The sequence below is a fragment of the Schistocerca piceifrons genome, chromosome 2 (assembly GCF_021461385.2).
Source record: "Schistocerca piceifrons isolate TAMUIC-IGC-003096 chromosome 2, iqSchPice1.1, whole genome shotgun sequence".
NCBI classification, from domain to species: domain Eukaryota; kingdom Metazoa; phylum Arthropoda; class Insecta; order Orthoptera; family Acrididae; genus Schistocerca; species Schistocerca piceifrons.
In genome coordinates, this window is record NC_060139.1 from 1026739984 (window position 1) to 1026765853 (window position 25870).

At 38.3% G+C, this 25870-nt stretch overlaps 1 protein-coding gene across 1 annotated transcript in view; it reads left to right on the forward strand.

The window, feature by feature from the left end:
- LOC124776089 overlaps positions 1-25870 on the forward strand; it is a 147669-nt gene that overhangs the window by 19103 nt on the left and 102696 nt on the right. The window contains exons 3-4 of the mRNA XM_047250930.1: positions 3358-3477; positions 16507-16617. Coding sequence (XP_047106886.1) covers positions 3358-3477; positions 16507-16617 — 231 coding nt within the window. The remainder of the gene's footprint in view (positions 1-3357; positions 3478-16506; positions 16618-25870) is intronic.

Sequence of the window (25870 nt, forward strand, 5' to 3'; positions counted from 1 at the left end):
ATTATTTTGTCAATAATTGATTGTTTCTATAAATTTGGTACTAAAATTTGAAACGTCAAATAGAAAGTAGAATATAGGGCCCATTATAAACGATTAATTTGTTTTCAGAGATCTATATTTTCCAAAATATTACATGTAAAAGATGTGATTGTTGCTTGAATAGAGTCATAAACTCAGTGAGTTTGCATTGTGCCCCCCCCACCCCCCCACTTGGTGTTACAAGTGCAATGAATTGACAAAATGGTGACAAAGCAGGAAAATAGTTTTTTGTGCATTGGAGTATGCAAGGTGTTTTATCTGTTACAGCAGTGCAGCATGCATTCAAAAGGAATTATGGAAAAGAACCACCATGTAAAAAGAGCATTGTGTGTAGGTATCAACAGCTTAGTGACATTAGTTCTCTTTGTAAACAGAAAAGTATCAGTCGACCAAGTATGCCAGATGCAACCATGAATGGGGTGAGGGAAAATTTCTTGTGCAGTCCAAAAAAATCAATGGTCTGTGCAAGCTACAAACTCAGAATATTCCAACAAACTGTGTGGAAGATTTTGGGATGGCGATTACATTTCAAACTGTACTGTCTGCAGGTAATGCAAAAATTAAAACCTCAAGATTATGGCCAATCGTTCTATTTTTCATCACAGTACAGGAACCACTTGTGGATAAACATGCCCCCTCCAAGCTGATATAGAGCAATGAATCAAACTTCCATTTATCTGTAAAAGTTAATCAACACAGGGTGAGACTGTGGGGCACTGAATATTCTCAGGAAATTGTGATGCATGAACGAGAAGCACTGGAGGTGCCTGATGCATGAACGAGATACGCTGGAGGTTAATCAGGGTGTAAACGCCCGGGAAAAACCCAGGAATTTTTTATTGTTTTAGTTTTCAGTTAAATTTTTGTAATTTTGACAGATAATAACTGATACTCTATCATAGAATTTTATTTCAGCCCACTGTTTTAGAATTTAGAATAATAATGCAGCAATAAAACGTGAATGAGAGAATAACAAGAAATAACACTTCAGTTGCAAAGACAATGCATTGTTCACAATGAAACACAGAACACATACAAATATCTCCCAACAGCAAACTGCGTCAAAGGCTTTAGGAAGAAGACTATGCAACATTTCGTAACAATAATAAGCTTTCTATGAGCATGAGGTCAGATCTGGTTACTATACATATCTAACAGATTGTGGGAAAATGTTGCAGATGGTAGTTTGAGAAGGATTACTTTCAAAGTAAGATGAATTACGTTACGTGTGAGACTTGAATAGTGGCATATAAGAGGGAGGGAGAAATGGAAACTGGTAATTAATTGCTGCTTGAATAATTAAAGAAAATTTAATGATGGACAGATGATGAGTGTAATTGATGTAAATACGTATATAAATAAACTTGCCTTACTAATAACCTTTATAACACTTTTTAATGTACTGTAGGAATACACATTTTTAAACAATACTGGCACAGCGGCGCTAGTCATATGTCCACCCGCTACCACTTATAGAAACAAACAGGTGAAGATACCGAAATTAATCAATTGAAGAGCGTATCTCTTCTATTTTTTGTATAAAAACATTATCTCTGGCACAAATCAGTTCACTAATTCATGTTTGGCTTTACATCTATAAAAAGAAAAGAACAAAGAAAAAAGAAAGAAAAAATAATATTTTCCATTACAGGCTGTGTAATGAATCTCTTAAATCATGGAGGGCTTAGCTCTCATGCAAAACTTAATGCTTTGGAGGACCAGCCACTTAGAAAAATTTCAGGCCTAGTAGATCAGCCATTTATACCATTATTTAAAATTTTACTGGCATGTTTGTGTTTGATATATCTTGAAGGGCAACACAAGCTACAAATAACCGATCTTCAAGATTAGTTTTTCGTGCTTATTTTATTTCTTTCATAGATTACAAATTATGCAATAACAATGAAAAAAAGTATAATTAGTCTTCAAAAAAAGAAAAGAAAAAAATGTGAGGTTAGTTCTTGAGCAATTTCACACATTGTTGAAATTTTCAGTTGTGGTTGTTTCCACACCTGACTCTTGATTCTGAGAATTTCATCTTCCAGTAAGATGTGGCAGCCCCTCATATCTGAGTATTGATGTTGTCTCTATGTGAATGATGAGTAGTGGTGAACATGATATGGCTCTGTTCCCTTGCCCCCCCCCCCCCCCCCCCCCCCTCCCATTTCCAGGTCGCCTGACCTAATGCCTTGCGACTTTTTTCTTTGGGGTAAGATTAAAAACCGTGTTTAGTTTATGTTTACGTACCCCCATTGCAAAGAACTCTGGAGTAGCTCGGAGAATACATACATGCTGCTGTGATGACCATTGACAGGATGTTGTTACACAAGGTATGGAACGAACTTGACTACCACTTGAATTGTGTCATGACCAGAGGGGTATTCACAGAACATTTGTAGAGTGCAAAATGCAAAAATGGTGAGCTTGTGGTTCTATTCTAATGCCTATCATCTTTGTACATGAGTCATTGGAAAACACATAGCTTTGAAAACAAATGAATTATTCACAGTAGACCTGTACATTTTTTTTTTTTTTTTTTTTTTTTTTTTTTTTTTTTTTTTTTTTTTTTTTTTTTTTCTTGGCATAATGTTACTTTTTATTAAAAATCTGATTCAGTCTTCATTAATAAATATCTCAGTTTGATAATAGATAATTAATTTAAACAAGCAATTACAAGACTAAGACACTCATCCATAGGCAGATTTATTGAAGGTATTGTGATGTTAAATACTTTTAGGCTTAATAGCATTCAAAAATCAGTAAATTAGGGTTTTTCATGTTGTCATCCTACATGTATGTAGATAATTGAAGAGGGTGATATCAGGCAACCAGTACCAGGTCTCAACAGTATGTATATAATTCATTTGCTGTACACATTGGTTGGCACAGATTCATATTGAGTAGTAATTTCGTAACTGCTGCAAGATTTCAAACAAAAGTGAATGAAGAGCCAAACATGATTTATTTGTTATCCTCTAATATGGTTGAAACATGATTTGAGCAGTCCCCTGCTGTTTAATAAATGTTTTTGCTAGCTATTTAGTAGTAAGCTGAATGCAGAATAACACTTATTCCTGAAGTGTCTTCAGTTACCTTTAAGTAGGTAATATAAAATTATGACGTGTGGCCTTAAGTGAAAAAGTCTTCAGTTATCTTATGTTTGGGAATATATATCCATATATCGTGTATGTAGCACACATTAAGCAGAGTGGGGTGGTAGAATTCTTTTGTGTTAAAATGTATTCTCTGAGAGAGACATCAGTAACAGAGTTTATTAATGCATACATTTTTATACTTAATGTTGTTGTTATTTAGCAGTGGGTGCGGAGGACAAACAACTGAAAATAATCAAGAACATGAAATTCGTGCAACAACAAAGTCAGTTCCAGCTGCATCAACAACAACAGCACCTAACACTGTCGATGAGCGATTTCTTCTGTAAGTCTCCCAACAATAAATATTTAAACATTTATTATCAGTCTCAGTGCACTCAAACTTCACAGGTATATTTTGTTTTGTGTTGGAAGTGTTGTTACTTTGATGACAACAAGGCCATTGCTTGTAGTAGAAGAGATATAAAAGTAAATGCACACGTGTTCATTTAAACAGTTTTTCTGGTACATTCAGTCTTATTAAATTGTAAACTGCATTCACAACAGCAGTTGTATTGTCGGTATATGATTGTTTCAAATTTTTTCGAATTTTATAACAAAGAGGTTTCTCCATTTCTCTTATATGGGGCATGGTGCAGAGGATAACCCATTCATTCTGATGAGCAGATGCACCTTCTTCAACAGGCCTCCTCCAGTGGTTTGTTTTTGCCAAACTTATCCTCCATTTGTCCTTGTGTGCCATTTCATATATCGTGCAAGGTTCTCCTTTATCATAGTCGTGATAGACACCAAGTGTGTTCCTCTGTGGTATGTTTTTTTTTATATATATATATACAATTTTATAAAAATAAACAAATTTGTACAGTTTATGCAACTAAATTTATACAAATAAACACAAATTTTGAAGATGGCCATCTATAATGGGCTTTCATGAATTATTGTTACTTCTGCTTGAAATACACTCAGGGTGTATACGACCCAGGACAACTGGGAAATCTGGGAAAAACCTGGGAATTTTTCGGAATTCCGGGAATTTTTCATTGTTTTAGCTTTCAGTTAAATTTTTTTAATTTTGACTGGTAAGAACTGACTCTCTAGCAAAGAATGTTACTATATCCTGCTACTGGAGAATGATACTGTAGCAATAAAATACACTCCTGGAAATTGAAATAAGAACACCGTGAATTCATTGTCCCAGGAAGGGGAAACTTTATTGACACATTCCTGGGGTCAGATACATCACATGATCACACTGACAGAACCACAGGCACATAGAAACAGGCAACAGAGCATGCACAATGTCGGCACTAGTACAGTGTATATCCACCTTTCGCAGCAATGCAGGCTGCTATTCTCCTATGGAGACGATCGTAGAGATGCTGGATGTAGTCCTGTGGAACGGCTTGCCATGCCATTTCCACCTGGCGCCTCAGTTGGACCAGCGTTCGTGCTGGACGTGCAGACCGCGTGAGACGATGCTTCATCCAGTCCCAAACATGCTCAATGGGGGACAGATCCGGAGATCTTGCTGGCCAGGGTAGTTGACTTACACCTTCTAGAGCACGTTGGGTGGCACGGGATACATGCGGACGTGCATTGTCCTGTTGGAACAGCAAGTTCCCTTGCCGGTCTAGGAATGGTAGAACGATGGGTTCGATGACAGTTTGGATGTACCGTGTACTATTCAGTGTCCCCTCGACGATCACCAGTGGTGTACGGCCAGTGTAGGAGATCGCTCCCCACACCATGATGCCGGGTGTTGGCCCTGTGTGCCTCGGTCGTATTCAGTCCTGATTGTGGCGCTCACCTGCACAGCGCCAAACACGCATACGACCATCATTGGCACCAAGGCAGAAGCGACTCTCATCGCTGAAGACGACACGTCTCCATTCGTCCCTCCATTCACGCCTGTCGCGACACCACTGGAGGCAGGCTGCACAATGTTGGGGCGTGAGCGGAAGACGGCCTAACGGTGTGCGGGACCGTAGCCTAGCTTCATGGAGACGGTTGCGAATGGTCCTCGCCGATACCCCAGGAGCAACAGTGTCCCTAATTTGCTGGGAAGTGGCGGTGCGGTCCCCTACGGCACTGCGTAGCATCCTACGGTCTTGGCGTGCATCTGTGCGTCGCTGTGGTCCGGTCCCAGGTCGACGGGCACGTGCACCTTCCGCCGACCACTGGCGACAACATCGATGTACTGTGGAGACCTCACGCCCCACGTGTTGAACAATTCGGCGGTACGTCCACCCGGCCTCCCGCATGCCCACTATACGCCCTCGCTCAAAGTCCATCAACTGCACATACGGTTCACGTCCACGCTGTCGCGGCATGCTACCAGTGTTCAAGACTGCGATGGAGCTCCGTATGCCACGGCAAACTGGCTGACACTGACGGCGGCGGTGCACAAATGCTGCGCAGCTAGCGCCATTCGACGGCCAACACCGCGGTTCCTGGTGTGTCCGCTGTGCCGTGCGTGTGATCATTACTTGTACAGCCCTCTCGCAGTGTCCGGAGCAAGTATGGTGGGTCTGACACACCGGTGTCAATGTGTTCTTTTTTCCATTTCCAGGAGTGTATAAACGAGAGAAAAAAAAGTAAAACTTCAGTGGCAAAGGAAATGTGCAATTTACAACAACAAAAAACCATGCACGCACAAGCATCTGCAAATAGCAAAACTATGTCAAAGGCCATAGGGCGAAGACTATGTAATTCTTCGTAACAATAAACTGCTTGCTATGAACATGATGGCATAACTGTTCACATTAGGTTCGTTTGACCAGTCGCCAGCGGGCTGATTCCCATGCGCAGTTGAGCCGCGTATGAGCAGTACCTTCTCCGCTTCCCACTACTTGAAGTGTGGCTGTTAGCTGTATAGGCATTGGTAGCAAGCAGCCAGATGCTAATGAAAATTTTTTTTTCTTGCGTGCCCTAGCTGCCAGGTACGCTCATGCGCAGAGTTGTCTGAGTTGTAGTGTGGAGGGCATTAGTCTCCACGTGACCCCTGTTTACATTAAGTGATTTAATCTTTCACCTGAGGCAATCATTTTATTTGAAACGAAGTGTTTCATTCCACAGTATTGGTTAGTTCCAACTCTTTGCTGAATTTCAAGTGCACGTTATCATCTTCTGCCATGTGTCGCATTATGCCATAATAAAGAAACAAAAATGAGATGTTAGAATACTGGTACTCCAAGAAAATATACATCCTAAAAACCACACTGAAAAACTTAATATCAGATGGGACCTACTTCATTGTGAATCTGGAAAAAACAAATGTGCACTTCAAGCCTAATTTTGCATTTTAGCGTGGTTTACGAAATTCCGATGCTCTTGGGAGTATCCTCTGATGCCCTGTTTCTTTTATATTGTAATGTAAGCTCTCTTATTGCTTTATACATATTTACATCTGGGCTTCCTACACCACTGCAGCTGCTTGCGCACAATAATGCCTATTTTCTGGCGCTCTCTGGCAACTGGTAAATCGAACCTATTTCTAACAGTCTCCAGATAGTATTGCGAACGGTGGTTCGAAAAGCGTTACTTTCAAAGTAAATTTCTTTTTATGCGAGATGAATTATGTTACATGTGAGAAAGTGGGATGGATTTCTAAATCACAGAGCGTTTAAAATTGAGCAGTTTGAGGACCAGCCACTTACAAGAATTTCGATCCCAGACATTTATGTCATAATTTTAAATTTACTGGCACATTTGTGTGATTTATCTTAAATAACACATGCAAAAAAGATCAATATTACCTGTGAAAGCTTAGCTTTTCTTTTAGCTATCCTATTAACATTAATATAAACCGTTAACTTTTTCTCTTTGTGTGTTAGCACTACATAACCAGTGATCTTGCTATTGGCTAACTATAACACGTGTCTTATGCTCTGAATATCTGCTGTCATCTGCTGACGAGATCATGTGGCATGAGATACTGTTTGATTGGCTTAGAAAATGACATCGCAACCTCGGCTTCAACGCTCGGGAAACTAACGCACTGTGTTTGGCGTAATTCGAATTTACAGTTTTGTAATACAAAAATATGCAGTGTATGTTGCTGCAAATCAAAAGTCTTTCCAAAACTGAGGCATCCACAGCAGGCCAGGTGCCATCGCTGTCATCCAGATGGTGCAAACATTGATGATGGCTCATAATTAAAAGGCCAAAACCAGTCAGAAGTTAGCATCGGGTGCAATCAAGACTGTTTTTAAATTATTTGGAACATTAAAAGGCCAAAACCAGTCAGAAGTTAGCATCGGGTGCAATCAAGACTGTTTTTAAATTATTTGGAACAATTAGAGGTTAGATGAAGTATAGAATAAATTTGAATAAACACAGTTGAAAGTGATGCGGGATTGGTCAGGGATATGACAAAACTAGAAAAATACAGTGAATGTGACAAACATCTTTATAGGTAGTTTTTAATAAATTAAAGTGAAGGTGTGCCTGTCCTGGGCCAGTTATTAAAGTTCAAGCTGCAAAATTTCAATTTGATTTACCTGGCAGCAGAGACTTTATTGCTTCCAATGGATTGCATTCGGTTTGGAAATATCAATACGACACAGTAAATCTGCTTCAAATTTCTTGATATTCTATACAAATTATTGATAGATGAAAATTTAAGTGACCGTCAAGTGTCTAACTATGATGAATTGTGTTTAATTATGACTGTTTCCAGCCAGAACTCTTAATGCAAAAACTACAGAATATGATGTAAATTGGGTAACCATAAGTTCCAACCTCTTTGTATATGCAAAAGTAAATGCCCTATTTGTTTAAAGCACGTAAATATGTCATCATTACAGTTCACTTACAAGCATTTAAAGAATATGTGGATGACATGTGGCTTATCAGTGAGAAAACATCTACAATCCCTTAAGATGAGAGAAAAGGTTCTACTAATCCTAGGTCCGTGTACAGTTCATCCATCTGCCGATGGGTTGCATTTGTATGGTGGAAAAATGAAAACTTCATTCTATTCGGTCATCATAAGACCATTTAAGACCTGTTACTGCTGTGAATTACTCACTTCAATAGTAAATTCAGATGAGAAAATGAAAATTTTCTTGAAATTTTTGAAGCTGAAGACCTTTGTGTATTCAGGAGGTCTGGTGTTGGCGAATCATCACTCTGGCCAGTTTTAGGAATTGCTGAAGCAAGTGTTCCATTGAAGAAAATAAAACTGATGAATACTGTAGTAACACGGGTTTCAATGCTGCAGTGCAATATTGATCTTGAAGACTTGGACAACTGGGCAGCCATTAACAATGAGGAACTGTTTACAGAGATCATAGACTACAAAGATATTATTGACGCTGTATGTAATGTCAGAATGGTAAAGTGGTTGAAGATGGGTATGAAAAAGAATAACTAAGCATAGAAGACGTTCCCAGTACATTGGAAATTATTCATAACATAAGCAAAGTGATTATGTGGATGGAGAGACAGAGTGTATCAAACCATATTCAGTTCTTGCACCTGATGAATACAAAACAATACACACAAAAGAAAATACATGAAATGACCTGCCGAAAAAAGCTAGCTGAGTTCTTTAAAGAGTGGAAAAATTAACTTAAATTAGCTTTTGAACTGTTTTGTAAATAATCATGTACATTATGTACCATAATGAAGTACAGTATTCTGTACTACAGTGTTATTAGTTGTTCACTGTTTCATCTACATCTGCATCTACATGGTGGATGCTCTGCAAATTGCACTTAAGTGCCTGGCAGAGGGTCATCGAACCACCTTTACAAAAATTCTCTGTTATTCCAATGTTGAACAGCGCGCAGAAAAAATGAACGTATATATCTTTCTGTTCAATCTCTGAGTTCCCTTATTTTGTTAATGTGATCGTCACTTCTTATGTAGGTTGGGATCAACAAAATATTTTAGCATTCGGAGGATAAAGTTGGTGATTGAAATTTTGTGAGAAGATTCCACCGCAATGAGAAATGACTTTGTTTTAATGATGCCCACCCCAAATCCTGTACCATGTCAGTGACACTCTATCCCCTGTTTCTCGATAATACAAAACTTGATGCTCTTCTTTGAACTTTCTCAATGTACTCCATTAATCCTATCTATCAAGGATCCCACACTGTGCAGCAGCACTTCAAAATAGGATGGACAAATATAGTGTAGGCAGTCTCTTTAGTAGATGTGTTGCATCTTTTAAGTGTTCTGCTACTAAAACACAGTCTTTACTTTGCCTTCCCCACAATGTGTTCTGCATATTCATTCCACTTTAAATTGTTTGTAATTGTAATTCCTAGGTATTCATAAAAGATAAAAATCAAAATATGCTAACACAGCTGGAAGGTATCCTAGAAAGATGAAAAGAGCATTTCTGAGAAATGTTAAATTGCAATAATGACGGATGTAGAATCACAGAACAGGAAGTGATCCACTCCATTCAAAAGCCCAAAAACAACAAGGCAGCAGGTGAGGACCAGATATCAGCAGAGATGTTAAAAGAGGGCGGAAGCAAACTACACAAAGAAATTTATAACCTTATCGCAATGATCTGGAAAACTGAAACACTGCCTGAAGATTGGAAAACTGCAATAATTTGTGCCATGCATAAGAAAGGAAACAGAATGGAATGTGTAAATTACAGAGGAATCAGTTTGCTGAACATAACATACAAAATCCTGTCAATGACCATTCTGGAAAAACTTGAACCTCATACAGGAAACATTATTCAAGATTACCAGGCTGGATGTTGAACAAGCCGTTCCACAACTGATAATTTGTTTACTATACAACAGATCTTTGAGAAATACTGGGAATTTAACAAAAACTCCCACTGTCTCTTCATTGACTTCCAGCGAGCCTACGACAGCATCCACAGAAGTAGCCTCTACAACACATTACAAGAATTTAGTACACCCAGTAAAATCATTAGAATGATACAACTGTGCATGGATGGCTCCCTGGCAGCAGTGAAGTTCAGAAGATTCATATCCCCCACCTTTCCAGTTAAAACAGGCTTACGACAGGGAGACGCTCTTTCATGTGTCCTCTTCAACCTTGCATTAGAGAAAGTGGTTCAGGTGAGTAATTTACATCTATACAATGGTCTCTGATTCGAACACAGTGAAGTAAAACTCCTGGCTTATGCAGATGATATAGTGTTGCTTAGTGAAACTGAAGAAGAACTGAAAGACATGTACAGATCTCTCAGGCACAGTGCCGGCAAAATCAGGCTTTTGATTAACCAAGAGAAAACCAAATATATGGAAATAGGTCGAATCATAAACCCAAATCCTTACTCTGAAATAGACCAACATTCTAAATTCAGAAAAGTTCTCCAGTTTAAATACCTTGGATCACGTTTCAACAGTAAAAATATCATAACAGTGGATATAAATGAAAGAATAGCCTCAGGGTCAAGATGTCTGTACTCACTAAGCAACCCACTCAAAAGTAAAGCTTTGTTGTCAATCACCACAAAGATGATAATATACAACACTAATATCTGCTCCATAGTACTGCACAGTTCAGAAAGCTGGACGCTTACAAAGAATGAAACAGAAAAAACGAATGTTTTCGAAAGAAAAGTAATGAGAAAAATCTGGGGACCTGTGTTGGAGAATGGCGTATGGAGAATTCGAAAGAACAATGAAATTTATCACTTAATGAAGCAACCCACTATCATCCTGAAATTAAAAAGTAGGAGACTGCAATGGGCTGGACATGTGGCCAGAATGGGAAACAACAGAATCACCAAGAAAGCATTTGAAGGAACTCTCCAGGCAACAACACCATTGGGCCAACATCGTACAAGGTGGAAAGATGACATAGAGAAGGACATCGCAGAATTAGGAATTTCTGCAGGTTGGAGAGAGGCTGCGAGAGTTAGAAGGCGGTGGAAGCAGATCATTGATCCAGTGTGTGGTCTGCAGGGCCTGTATCTCTGAGAAGAGAGAGAGGTATTTAGTTGATTTTACGGTCTTTAGATTTGACTGATTTATCATGTAACTGAAGTTTAATGGATTCTTTTTAGCACTCATGAAGATGACTTCACACATTTCATTATTTAGGGTCATTTGCCAATTTTTGCACCATACAGATATCTTTTCTAAATCGTTTTGCATTTTGTTGTGACCTTCTGATGACATTACTGGACTATAAATGACAGCCTCATCTGTGAACAATGTAAGGCAGCTGCTCAGATTGTCTCCTAAATTGTTTATATAGATGAGGAACAGCAGACTGCCAGTAACACAACCCTGGGGAATGCCCGAAATAACTTCTGTTTTCCTCGATGACTTTTTGCCACTTAATACGAACTGTGACTTCTCTGATAGGAAATCACAAATCCAGTCACGTAACTTGATTCAATACTCCATAAGCACGCAATTTGACTACAAGCTAATTGTGAGTTACAGTGTCAAAAGCCTTCTGGAAATCTAGAAGTATGGAATCAATTTGAAATACCTTGTCAGAAGCACTCAACACTTTGAGTGAAGAGCTAAATCTGTATCACAAGAATAATGTTTTCTAAATCCGTGTTGAATGTGTGTCATTAGAGCGATCTCTTTGAGATAATTCAAAATGTTCAAACACGACATATGTTCCAGAATCCTGCTGCAAATCAGTGTTAACGATGCAGGCCTGTAATTTAGTGGATTACTCCTACTGCCTTTCATAAATATACACTGAAGTGCCAAAGAAATTGATATAGGCATGCGTACTCAAATACAAAGATATGTAAATGGGCAGAATGTGGCACTGTGGTTGTCAGTGCCCAAATAAAATAACAAAGGTCTGGCACTGTTGTTAGATCGGTTACTGCTGCTACAATGGGAGATTATCAAGATTTAAGTGAGTTTGAACATAGTGTTATTGTCGGTGCACAAGTGATGGGTCACAGCATCTTTGAGGTAGCAATGAAGTGGGGATTTTGTTGTATGATCATTTCATGAGTGTGCCTTGAATATCAGGAATCTAATAAAACATCAGATCTCTGACATTACTGCGCCCGGAAGAAGATACTGCAAGAATGGGACCAGTGATGACTGAAGAGAATCATTCAACATGACAGAAGTACAACCTGTCCGCAAATTGCTGTAGATTCAGTGTTGGGCCACCAACAAGTATCAGCATGCGAACCATTCAGTGAAACATCATCGATATGGGCTTTCGGAGCCGAAGGCCCACTCCTGGACCCTTGATGATTGCACGACACAAAGCTTTATGCCTCGCCTGAGCCCATCAACACTGACATTGGACTGTTGATGACTGGAAACATGTTGCCTGGTCAGTATTGTATCAAGTGGATGGACGTGTTCAGGTACAGAAACAACCTCATGAATCCATGGACCCTGCATGTCACCAGGGGACTGTTCAAGCTGGTGGCGGTTCTGTAATGGTGTGGGGCATGTACAGTTGAAGTGGTATGGGACCTCTGATTCATCTAGATATGACTTTGACAGGTGACACGTACGTAAGCAGCCTGCCTGATCATCTGCATCCATTCGTTTCCATTGTGCATTCCAACAGACTTGGGCAATTCAAGCAGGACAATGTGATACCCCACACGTCCAGAATTGCTACAGAGTGACTTGAGGAACACTCTTCTGAGTTTAAGTATTTCTGCTGACCACCAAACTCCCCGGACATGAACATTATTGAGCATATCTGGGATGCCTTGCAACGTGCTGTTCAGAAGATATCTCCACACACTCGTACTCTTGCAGATTTATGGACAACCCTGCAGGATTGATGGTGTAAATTCCTTCCAGCACTAGCTCAGACATTAGTTGAGTCCATGCCACATCATGTTGCGGCACTTCTGCATGCTCGCGGGGACCCTACGTTATATTAGGCAGGCGTACCAGTCTCTTTGGCTTATGATTGTGTGTGTAACCTGTGTAACTTCCCAGTCTCTACCTACTGATCTTTCGTCAAGCGAGCAGTTGTATATGATTGGTGTGGAGCTGCTGCATCAGCATACTTTGAAAGGAACCTAATGGTATAAAGTCTTGACCAGATGACATGCTTTTTGTTGTGTACATAGTTCCGCGTAGTCAGCGCATACACGACTTTCCCACTAGAGCGCGCCCCGCTAAGCACAACAGCACAGGCGCAGCGCTCGTCCATCTCCACACTACGAGATGGCGGTGCCATAGAGACGGACCAAATTCTGCTTCCGCCAATCCGCCTATTAATATGTAACGCAGCCAATGAGATTGCTGCTTACGTAGAACCTTTTCTCCTCGCAGATCACACTCGCGCAGTGATACATGAACGCATGAGGTAGTATAACGAGTGTACAGCCCTCCGATTAGTCAGTCTGCATTTGTCTGCAACAGTCTGTACGAGTTCTACATTTGTCTGTACCAGTCTATAGTCAAGTTTCAGTGTGCGCCCAATAAGATTACCATATTCCTGTACATAGCCATGAAGATTAATGTATAGACACTTTTGTCAAGTATCAGAGATATATGTGAGAATAAGATTAACGTACCAATACCAAAGGAACTTCAGATTGTCAATTGTAAATAGCATCCAGAACCAAGTTAAGAAATTTTTATGCTTGTTATTATTTTAATAAATGTGTGTGAAAATTAATCAAGTTCTGTTTAAAGTTGGTCACCGTCAGCCTGCTACTCTAAGCGTGCAAGTGGCATTTCTATCGTCTGACCTAACGGCAGAAGATAAACACGCCATGATAAGACCACGAGACATATTGCTGAGACTCGCCTACTTCGTTAGAGCGACAAGTCAAATAATCTGATGGTGTGTGTACTGAAGGTCTTACAGTACGCACACCACACTTTTATTAAGTGATTTAAGTTGCTTCACTACCCCAAGGATTTCTTCTCCTAAGTTACTCATGTTTGCAGCTATTCTTGAGTCAAATTCTGGAGTATTTACTTCATCTTCTTTGGTAAAGGAATTTCGGAAGACTGTGTTTCGTAACTCTGCTTTAGCAGCACTGTTATCAATGGTGTTTACATTGCTGTCAAGTAGAGATGGCGTTACTGTGTCTTGCTGCTAGCATGCTTTACATACGACCAGAACCTCTTTGGATTTTCTGCCAGGTTTTGAGACAAAGTTTCATTGTGGAAACTACACAAACATCTCACATTGAAGTCCTTGCTAAATTTCAATCTTCTGTAAAAGATCCTGCACTCGTTTAAATTTGGCATGGTTTTTTTTTTTCTGCAACAGCGTTCTGATCCGTTTTATGTACCAAGGGGTATCAGCAGCATTGTTTGTTAATTTATTTGGTATAAATCTCTCAATTGTTGTCAATACTATTTGTTTGAATTTAAGCCAGTTAGGTCTACACCACCAGTACATTGTTCATTTGGAAGGAGGGGAGATTGTCTCTCAGAAAGGCGTCAAGTGAATTTTTATCTGTTTTTTTGAAGAGGTATATTTTTCATTTATTTTTAGTGTATTGGGAAGTTAACAATACTCAGTCTCGCAGTAGCAACCTTTTGTTCACTAATCCCTGTATCCATTTTGATGCTTGTTATTAGCTCAGGAATATTTGTTGCTAAGAGGTCCAGAGTGTTTACGCAACTGTTTGCTATTCGAGTGGGCTTATGAACTAAGTGCTCGGAATAATTTTCAGAGACTGTGTTTAGCACAATTTTGGACAATGTTTTATGCATACCCTTGGAATTAAACATGTATTTCGCCAACATATCAAGTTTATCAATTGTTGTAATTCATAAGTTTTTTAATGTTTTTGATTGAATATTCTTTAAATATAACTGCTGTGGAATATATAGTACAGTATGACTTTACATTGTGTGCCTTTCCAAACTTCCCTTGCGTAGTTTGTCATTCCACATATCACTATACCATGGTTATGCTACAAGGCAGGAGTACTTGTCATTCCACATATCACTATACCATGGTTAAGCTACAACGCGGGAGTAAAGCATGTCTCTTGTGTTTCATTGGGCTTCCACTTTGTGTGTGTGTGTGTGTGTGTGTGTGTGTGTGTGTGTTTAGCGAGAAGTATGAAGGTGAAGTGATCTTAATGTACAGTGACAGAAATTGATGTAGACACCTATCACATTGACAGTGCTACAAATTTTTTTTCTGTCAGCAACAATTAATGAAATTGTACTGTCAATGAAATGTGAAGACTGCATTGTCTCAATGACATCAGTTATTGCCACCCAGAAATACTCATGACAAGCTACTTAGAAGGAGACTGAAACTTGTTCTGTGCTGATGATTGGTGGTACTGTATACGCATAACTGTCTGAAACTAGGCCACCTTCTTAGGTGATGCCCACTATTGTCTGCTGACTACTGGTCTATGAAATGTGTTTGGAACAAGATAATCCAAAATGACAATTCATTACAAGCACAATCTCAGTTATATTCCACTTCCTTCCTCAACAATTAAAATAAGATATCTGTTTATGTTCATGAATTATAACCTGTTTACTCTGTTTTGCCCATGGTTTTTTTCTCTGTCTTTGTTAATTTCATCCTTTTCTGATGCTTATTTGAAGCCTGGTAAAAGAATCCTTATCTCAGTAGCTGAGATCATTAATGGAAGCTACTGCAGTGACACTCAGTGTGAAGGAACAGGCTTGAATGTGGGCTGTATTTTCATCAACCAGTGTTTGACTAGGACACCAGGTGCACATCAATGTCCTCAGTGAAATCTCAAATTGCTCTGCAGTTAAGGGAGACCATATGGCACTATTGATAGTTATTCATGCACAAGTGAGAATGTTAAGTTTTTCATTCAGAATGAAAAGGATTAGTTTCCAGTGGTTGTGAATAAATAGAACCTTCCTGTTCCATGTAACTGAGCCCCAGAGATATCCCTGCCAATTGTGCTGCATGACGTTTTGATTGATTATGAAGATTAATTGATTTTAAATTTGAACTAGAATGAGAAACTGTTTGGTTTTTTACACTTGTGTATTTTTTGTCATGTCTGTGATGAATTATCTAGTGGCTGCATTTCTAGACAGATATGGAATTTCCGTAGTATTCCTGGCACTGTATTTCTGTTAGAGGAAACACCTAGTGAGATATCACTGTTAAATGGCCTCATGTGAAATTTAAATTTTCTTGTTTATTCTCATTGTTACGCCACTTGTCCTTTGACATCCTGCATCACCATGTTTTCAGACTATTGAAGCATGATAAAATATTTACAAATTGTGGAACTGTTGCCACAAGAGCATTCATGTATATTACAAAACATTTTGTCAATCTGTTGTCTGAGTTGCACAGTAAATCCTGTTCTGTTGTAAACATGCACTGTCAATATGTTTATCATAATTACACCAGTGAATAATATACATCTTAACAGAATTTTCTGCTTCCTAATCTTTGTTTTCTATGGGATTTTTATTTCTTGCAGCTCCAACAGACAAGAAATGCCACTGCATTCTACATGTCATACTACAGCGAATGAAGCCAGTATCATTAATGAAAGTATTTCCTGTGAAAATAATTCCACTTTTAAAATCAGGTATAATGTAGTGTAAATTAAGTTTCTGGAATAACAAATATATGTTTTTGTAATGTTGTTTCCAGTTTTAAGCTATATATCTAAAAATGTATCACATTTAAAATTCTAAAACAGAAGTAATTGGAGCTGCCTAGACACATGCATCGGTACTTCTGAACTTGTTTGGAAGGTTGTGTGCAAGTTATGCTGTGCAATTTTTCTGAAAGAAACTGCTTCAAGTGATATGCGCTGGTACATATCTAAAACGAATTTAATGATATCTCCTTTGTATAGGTTTTTCAGGAATAGTTCATAGACAGGAAGAAAGTCAAAACAATCATTTCTCAATTTTGGGAATATATAATTAAAGAGATTATTAGCATCCTACTAATGACATCACTAGGTACGTGTCAGTTCCCCACAGGCTAGAGAAAGTTAGATTACTGAATATCCTCGCTGTGATCATTCCACTGTCATGCAACATTTAAATGCAGTGGGGAAGGTTCTAAAATCCATAAATGATGACCATTTGCATCCTGTATCATTACTGGTTACGAGAAATGGTGTCTTTATGCTAATGTAAGGAAAAGAAAGGAATGGTTGAGTCGAAACAAAGCAGCAATTCCCCATACAAAGACATATGTGCGTCCACAAAAGATAATGTTGTACATCCGGTGGAACATTGATGGTGTGGTGTACTATGAAATGCTTCTCTGAGGTGTAACTATCACTGTATGACATTTATTGCCAACAACTGGAACATCTTGCAGACAAAATCCAAGAACAATGACCAGGAAGATTCCGTGGAATGGTGCTACTCCACCATAATGCCTGACTGTATTCTCCTAGACCGACAAAAAACAACATTCACAAGTTGCGTTGGGAAGTCATTCTGTACCCACCTTATTCTAAACTTGCGCCCTCAGATTTTCACATTGTATGCTCTCTATCAAACAGTTTTCAAGGAACTTACTTTCTGGATGAAAATTGCTCTGAACATGGCCCGACGAGTTCTTCATCTCAAAACCACATGATTTCTACAGTTGCGAAATCGAAAAGTTACCCCAGCATTTGTAGTTTCTTGTAAATAATGAAGGAGAATATATTATTGATGGTGACTAAATTTTCTGTTATTAGTATGTGTTGTGTTTATCAAACTTATGGAAAAATGGTATCAACTTATGCACCAACCCAATACAATAGACAACATTACATTTGCGTCCATCATGGTGAGTGTGTTATTCACAACAGATTGAACCAATTTTGTCTCTTTCTATTCCTCCATACATGATATTCTATGTACATCATGAGTGCATGCCACTAATGAGGAGTTTGGGACTTGAAATCAACATCTATCAATGTAATGGAAAAGACCCCACAGGATATACAGATAAAGAGAATCAGAAAACTACTAGATAGATTGTTATGCTCCTCTGGAGTTCACATTCTGTGCGAATACATAGTTGATGCCTATACAGCCCTGCTCACATTTTTTCGTATCTCATTTTCTGTACACTGACTCTACCTCCTCACTATTCTGTATGCCCTGCTTATAGTTTCTTTTGCTGTCTGTATCTGTCCTTTTTTTTTTTTTTTTTTTTTTTTTTTTTTTTTTTTTTTTTTTTTTTTTTTAATGAATTTGTAGAAAATGTTAGTTGGGTCATTCCATGTCAAATCAAACCAATTGTACTACATGATTTGAACCATGACCTCTCAGACTTGGATGATTTTTTTTTTACCGGTAGTGTACCCACTAACACTAGTTTAAATTTGAAATTTCAGATTTTTCTGACCTTTGGTCTTTTAGTTTCAAGGGTTTAAAAATAAAAAAAAAAAAAACCTCTGTTTTTGATCAATCGATGATTGTTTTAAAATGCTGTAGCTCAAAAACTATACAACCTAGAGAGCTCAAACTTCACCATTGTTTTCCTCTAAGAATTCCCTTCAATTTGATATGTAACACGACTATGCTACCTAAATATGAAAATTTTAAACTACTCCAAAAAACATTTTTTTTATATTTCCAAACTACGTACCCTCGGATTTTTTTTTATTAAAATTATATATGTTGTCCAGTCTAACTGACTACATGCATGCAAAATTTCAAGATGGGTTCTCAATGGGTTCTTGTATAAAGTAATATTTTACCAGCACAATACACACTAGTGAGGTGAAAAGCAGACTATTTCTAGGCTATGAATACCAAGGTAGACCTATGTAATTCTAACAAACTTAAATTATTGTGTTAGCCTTTTTATACAACATTACCCTCGTATTGTTTGTTAATTCATTAAATGATGTAGTGTTGTTTTAATTTAATGTTCATGATTCTTTTAACTATGCATCAGAAGGAAGTGAACACATTTTAATCGGTAATATACGTGCTACAAGTTAAAATTTTGAATAAAGCCACTCACCTTCATCCTTAGTTGTAAATGGCAGAGATTATCTTTTTCTTGGTTTTCCAGTGTTATTTGTAATCATTTACAACAAGTTCCTTATATTAGAAACTGGCATATAAGTAATTTCACTTGGGAAAAAGATTAACTTGTTGATATTTGCATGGATAGAACTGTATTTATAATACTAATTGGTATTTACAAATTTAATACACATGGTATTTATACAACTTAGTGTTTAGTGATGGTAGGTGTAACATAATTTAAATGTGCTTCTTTTATGATCTTTTAAGATATTTTTCCAAAACAAGAGAAGACAACTTCATTTCTTTAGCACTTAAAGTGTGGGTTCTCCCCGTAGCTGTTGTTGGATTCGCTGTTTGTAAAAGAGTATTTCCTGGGACATCTAATATATCTCTTAAGACTGGACTGGACCCTTTGGGTGTAAAAAATTTATTCGGTACATGTTATTGTATTTTTCTTCAATACATCCTAACCACCAAGTGTCATCATATGCTACTGTCACAAAACTAGCAGCAATATTTTCCATATGTGACTGTGTTATTTGGTTCAGTGTTGTCACATATTCAAGAGACTCATCCAGACTAAAATGATAAGGCTTGACAGTAATTTGACTCTCTGTGCAGGGTTTATATGAGTGAAACTTTTGTGTTCCCACAATCGCTTTTGATTCACTAAACCGAGGAAATAGGTATTTGTTGGTCAGTTCATAGTCCTCTGTTGTGCAATATTCAAAGTCAATGTGTTCCATGGCAAATACATAAAGTGATCTGGGTGTTAAGATTTGTTGGTCATATGGCCTTTGTAAGCTGGCTTCAGCAGCTAGCTGCTAAACAGTTCCGCCAAGGCCATCGCATGCACTCTTGCCATGGGATGTTGCAAAGAACTCCCACTCTGCCTCAACTTCAAAATCAGTTTTATGCAAACACAAATTAAGGAAGTTTTTCTTATTTTTATATTGTGCAGCACTACCATCAGAAAAGTAAGTAATCCTTTTAAGTGCAAAAGGCAAGGTTTGCTTTATGATTTCTAGCAGTTTTTTCTGGAATACATAGAAACCAGGCAATCTGATATGAAGACATACTGCAGATGTTTTAGTTTTCCCTCCCATTTATAATATATGATGAAAGGATGCAGTGTAGCTCAGGTGGTAGTCCAGTGGAGTGGTTGTGTTTCATCTTGTACTACGAAAGAGTAGTTCTCTCAAAAATCACAGTTTACTACTACATGGCCTTCAGTTAAATTGTCCTTGATTTTGCTGTAGTATTCTTTCTGCTGACTAGTTATAAATGAATGAGTTTTTACCTTCATTAGAGTGTCCAAAAACTCATCCATAAAGTCATCAGTACTTTTAAAATTGCACCCGTTACATCAAGGTGGCCATAAGCGGGGTAGTGGCCAAAACTAGAGCCTTGACCCTATATGAAAATCTCATGGTTTTTTAAATAAAAAGTGAATGTTGTATAAAATAATAAGATTCTTAAGTTATTATTTTTTTATGTATTTTATTTATGTATTTTTATGTATTTTCGCATTAAAATATCATTTAATGAATTATCAAACAATAAGAGGGTAATGTTACATAACATGATAATTTAAGTTTGTTAGAATTACATAGGTCTACCTTGGTATTCATAGCCTAGTAATAGTCTGCTTTTCACCTCACTAGTGTGTATTGCGGTAGTAACATATTACCATATACAAGAACCCATCTTGAAATTTTGCATGCATGTAGTCAGTTAGACTGGACAACATGTATAATTTTTATAAAAAAATCCGAGGGTACCTATTTTGGAAATTAAAAAAAAAAGGTTTTTGGAGTAGTTTAAAATTTTCAGATTTAGGTAGCATAGTCGTGTTACATATCAAATTGAAGGGAATTCTTAGAGGAAAACAATGGTGCAAGTTTGAGCTCTCTAGGTTGTATAGTTTTTGAGCTACAGCATTTTAAAACAATCATCGATTGATCAAAAACAGAGGTTTTTATTTTTTTTTATTTTTAAACCCTTGAAACTCAAAAACAGAAGGTCAGAAAAATATGAAATTTCAAATTTAAACTAGTGTTAGTGAGTACATTACCTGAGAAAAAATTCATCCAAATCTGAGATATCAAGGTTCAGACTGTTAGTTGATTTGAGATGGAATGACCCAGTTGTCTTTCAATCTCGGCCATGCATTCATACTCTTAATTTCACTGTATGTTCCAAATGTGTTGTTGGAATTAGCCAGAATTACACATTCACCCTAGGAATTGACACTGAAGGTAACTTTGTGTGACTGCTCCATAATTGTGTATATTACCTTCAGCAATGTTGTTGGTGAGAGAATATTCTTTCCCCTTTTTGCATTGCTTCAAGTTTTTTTCTCCGCATATATTAGCGACATCATATTGATGAGGAGAGGAGTCTGCAGGATTGTTGTTCACTACAGTAAGTTATGTTGTGGTAATAGGTCCATTAAAATAACAATCATAACATGCTCACATGACTATTACAATAATATTTATGGCATGCTAACGTAATTTTATAATGGCTAAATTGCGGGCAAGATTTGCTGGCTACAATTTTGATAGATAACTACTTCCAGGGCTGATATAGGTTGAAAACATTCAACAAGGTGGTTTAAGATAACTACTTCCGGGGCTGATATAGGTTGAAAACATTCAACAAGGTGGTTCAATTTTGTTATTTCCAATACAGGAAAAGCTGTTTCTGATGGGTAAGGTAAGGAGATATTGGTTGTGAACTGCGTGTTGCACCCAGTTATGTTTGCTATGGTAGATGATAGGGTAGATGCACCAAGGAAGACAGAACTAGATCTGCGGCAAGGTATGTGATAGCTTGGAGAATATTATGTATAGGGACTTCAGCTCTGTTGGAAAAAGGTGAAAAGTTAAGTTGAACACAAGAAAAGATGTGTCTATGGAATAAGGTGTAGATAGTATAATGTAATTTTAAAAGTAAGGAAATATTTAATTTTTTATATTGAATCCAATGTTGTGCAGTATAAAACAAGCCTAAGTAGTTGAAGATTGAGAGAGAATAGAAAAAGAATGTTAAAGAGTGTCTAATTGTGTGGTAGAAATAAAGCAGGGTTCATATGTTTCGTAAAGTACTTAATTTTTATAGTGTGCAATAAAAGTCCTTATTTTGTCTCTTTTTTAGAAAATTACGGTCCTTATTTCTGTTTGGCAATTATATTCAAACTTAAAAGTCGATTAACTTGGCAAAGTTAAGAAGGTAAAGAAAGGACTGCATGTATAGGCTGAAAGCCAAACAGTTGTGAGGGTCAGCTCAGCAGCTGATGTGTAAGGCAAGAGGAGTAAGGCTTATCCCTGTCTTTAGGCATGTAGGATAAGAGTGGGGCTACGATTATAAGCAGTACTGGCAACTAACACCATTTGCTGTATGTAAACTCATTACTGCAGTGTCAGTGGTGGGAGATACTATACGTTGGCACCAATGACAAGGGGTGTGGAAACCTCAACTAATCAGTACACCTGTGACAGAGTGTCAATCTGTGATTTATCTGCCATCCCTACTTGCAACACATGTTTGGTGGAAACACTGACAACAGTAAAATCATACTGTTGGGAAAGGAATGTCTTGAGGGCTGAAGTAATTTTGGCAATGAAATGTGAATCAAATTATGATGTTGGGTTGGGTTGTTTGGGGGAAAAGACCAAACTGTGAGGTCATCGGTCTCATTGGATTAGGGAAGGACGGGGAAGGAAGTCGGCTGTGCCCTTTCAAAGGAACCTTCCAATCATTTGCCTGGAGCAATTTAGAGAAATCACGGGAAACCTAAATCAGGATGGCCAGACGTGGGATTGAACTGGGTCCCGAATGCGAGTCCAGTGTGCTAACCACAGCACCACCTCGCTCAGTCAAATTATGAAACACTCCACTTACTCTTGCAGCTTTACAGTACATGATTCTTTTGAAAGAGGTGCTCAAACTTCTGAATGGGACATAGATATTTTCTTAAAAAGTTTGTATTATTTATTTCATGACTCACTGCAACAGTTGAAACATACATGGAACTTTCAAATTCGGAGAAAGTGGGCCTGAAATTTTGGCACTGTAGAAAATCTTCCTGAAGCTCTGAGGGCTCTGAAAATTTTGGATGACATTTCTCTGTTTGTTGCTAATGGAGAAAAGGGCAAAATTGCCAAGCCAGCTTCCAATTCATATACGGTTGTTTCATCAGCAGTGAAGGACAAGTTACTAACTACTACTATGTAGGAATCAACATGGATTCCGGAAACAGCGATCGTGTGAGACCCAACTCGCCTTATTTGTTCATGAGACCCAGAAAATATTAGATACAGGCTCCCAGGTAGATGCTATTTTTCTTGACTTCCGGAAGGCGTTCGATACAGTTCCGCACTGTCGCCTGATAAACAAAGTAAGAGCCTACGGAATATCAGACCAGCTGTGTGGCTGGATTGAAGAGTTTTTAGCAAACAGAACACAGCATGTTGTTTTCAATGGAGAGACGTCTACAGACGTTAAAGTAACCTCTGGCGTGCCACAGGGGAGTGTTATGGGACCATTGCTTTTCACAATATATATAAATGACTTAGTAGATAGTGTCGGAAGTTCCATGCGGCTTTTCGCGGATGATGCTGTAGTATACAGAGAAGTTGCTGCATTAGAAAATTGTAGCGAAATACAGGAAGACCTGCAGCGGATAGGCACTTGGTGCAGGGAGTGGCAACTGACCCTTAACATAGACAAATGTAATGTATTGCGAATACATAGAAAGAAGGATCCTTTATTGTATGATTATATGATAGCGGAACAAACACTGGTAGCAGTTACTTCTGTAAAATATCTGGGAGTATGCGTACGGAACGATTTGAAGTGGAATGATCATATAAAACTAATTGTTGGTAAGGCGGGTACCAGGTTGAGATTCATTGGGAGAGTGCTTAGAAAATGTAGTCCATCAACAAAGGAGGTGGCTTACAAAACACTCGTTCGACCTATACTTGAGTATTGCTCATCAGTGTGGGATCCGTACCAGGTCGGGTTGACGGAGGAGATAGAGAAGATCCAAAGAAGAGCGGCGCGTTTCGTCACTGGGTTATTTGGTAACCGTGATAGCGTTACGGAGATGTTTAATAAACTCAAGTGGCAGACTCTGCAAGAGAGGCGCTCTGCATCGCGGTGTAGCTTGCTCGCCAGGTTTCGAGAGGGTGCGTTTCTGGATGAGGTATCGAATATATTGCTTCCCCCTACTTATACTTCCCGAGGAGATCACGAATGTAAAATTAGAGAGATTAGAGCGCGCACGGAGGCTTTCAGACAGTCGTTCTTCCCGCGAACCATACGCGACTGGAACAGGAAAGGGAGGTAATGACAGTGGCACGTAAAGTGCCCTCCGCCACACACCGTTGGGTGGCTTGCGGAGTATCAATGTAGATGTAGATGTAAAAATTAAACAATGGAAAATCCAGGAAGGAATGTGACAATATTAAAGAAGTAAAGTTGCTACTCGTGATATAACAGAGGTACTGAGTTGCAGATAGGCACAACAAAAAGATTTCACAATTATAGGTTTCGGCCATTAAGATCTTTGTCAATAATAGACACACACATTTATGCAAACACAACTTGCTCACACAACTGCAGTCTAAGGCAAGTGGTTTATTGACAAAGGCCTTAATGGCCAAAAGCTATAATTGTGAGAATATTTTTGTTGTGCCTATCTGCGACTCACTAGGGGAAGGCCTCAGGCACGGCCAACCGATTCGGCTCTAATTTGGCAGGTCACTTGTGCACAACTTAAACGAAAGACTCAAAAGGTCAGTGCCCCCACGATTTTGAGAAAATCACCCCTGAAGGTTATGACGATCAATCTACTCAAAATTGGAGGGATCGATTGACAATTGTAAATAGAGCATTTTTCATCATCAGGTATGGGGTCCGCAAACGCAAACCTTTCCAGAAATCAAGGAAAGAAACTTTTACAACTGTCGCTTCTGTACCCACATGGTAAATCAGTGTGTTCGGTCAGAGAGCTGGTTGGCCTCTGTAATAATAATAATAATAATAATTAAAAAAAAAAAAAAAAAAAAAAAAAAAAAAAAAAAACTAACTTAGTGGAAGAATCAATAAACGAACTTGAACGGATGTCATGTGACTTCCGCAACGACCAAACCCAACAATCAACAACGAACAAAATGGTAAAAAAAAGAAACAGAAAAAAAAATGTAACTGTCTGGGAATCGGAAAACCCGGGTTCGAATCTCGAAGAAACCTAGTGGATGTTATTCTTTTTGTTTGTATTTTTCCTTATCTCAATTGATAGGGATAGGAGGGTTATTTGCCTACCTTATTATTATCATTCCTTATTGATTTACTTACCTTATTAACCCTCCTATACCTATCAACAGAGATATGGAAAAATACAAACGAAAAGAACATCCACTAGGTTTCTTCAAGATTCGAACCCGGGTTCTCCGATTCCCAGCCAGTTACCTTGGCTGTTGCGCTATCGGTGCTGTCGGTGAAAAGCGTTTACCATGTGGGTACAGAAGCGGCAGTTGTAAAAGTTTCTTTCCTCAATTTCTGGAAAAGTTTGCATTTGCCGACCCCATACCTGATGATGAAAAATGCTGTATTTACAATTATCTATCGATCCCACCAATTTTGAGTCGACTGCTCGTCATAACATTTAGGGGTGATTTTCTCAAAAAAGCAGGGGTGTTGACCCAAGCAACCAAGGTTGTACGCAAGCAACCTGCCAAATTTGAGCTGAATCGGTTGACCGTGTCTGAGGCCTTCCCCTTGTCAGCATCACGCTATATGGTGAGTAGCAACTTTCCTTCTCTAATATTGTTAAAAATA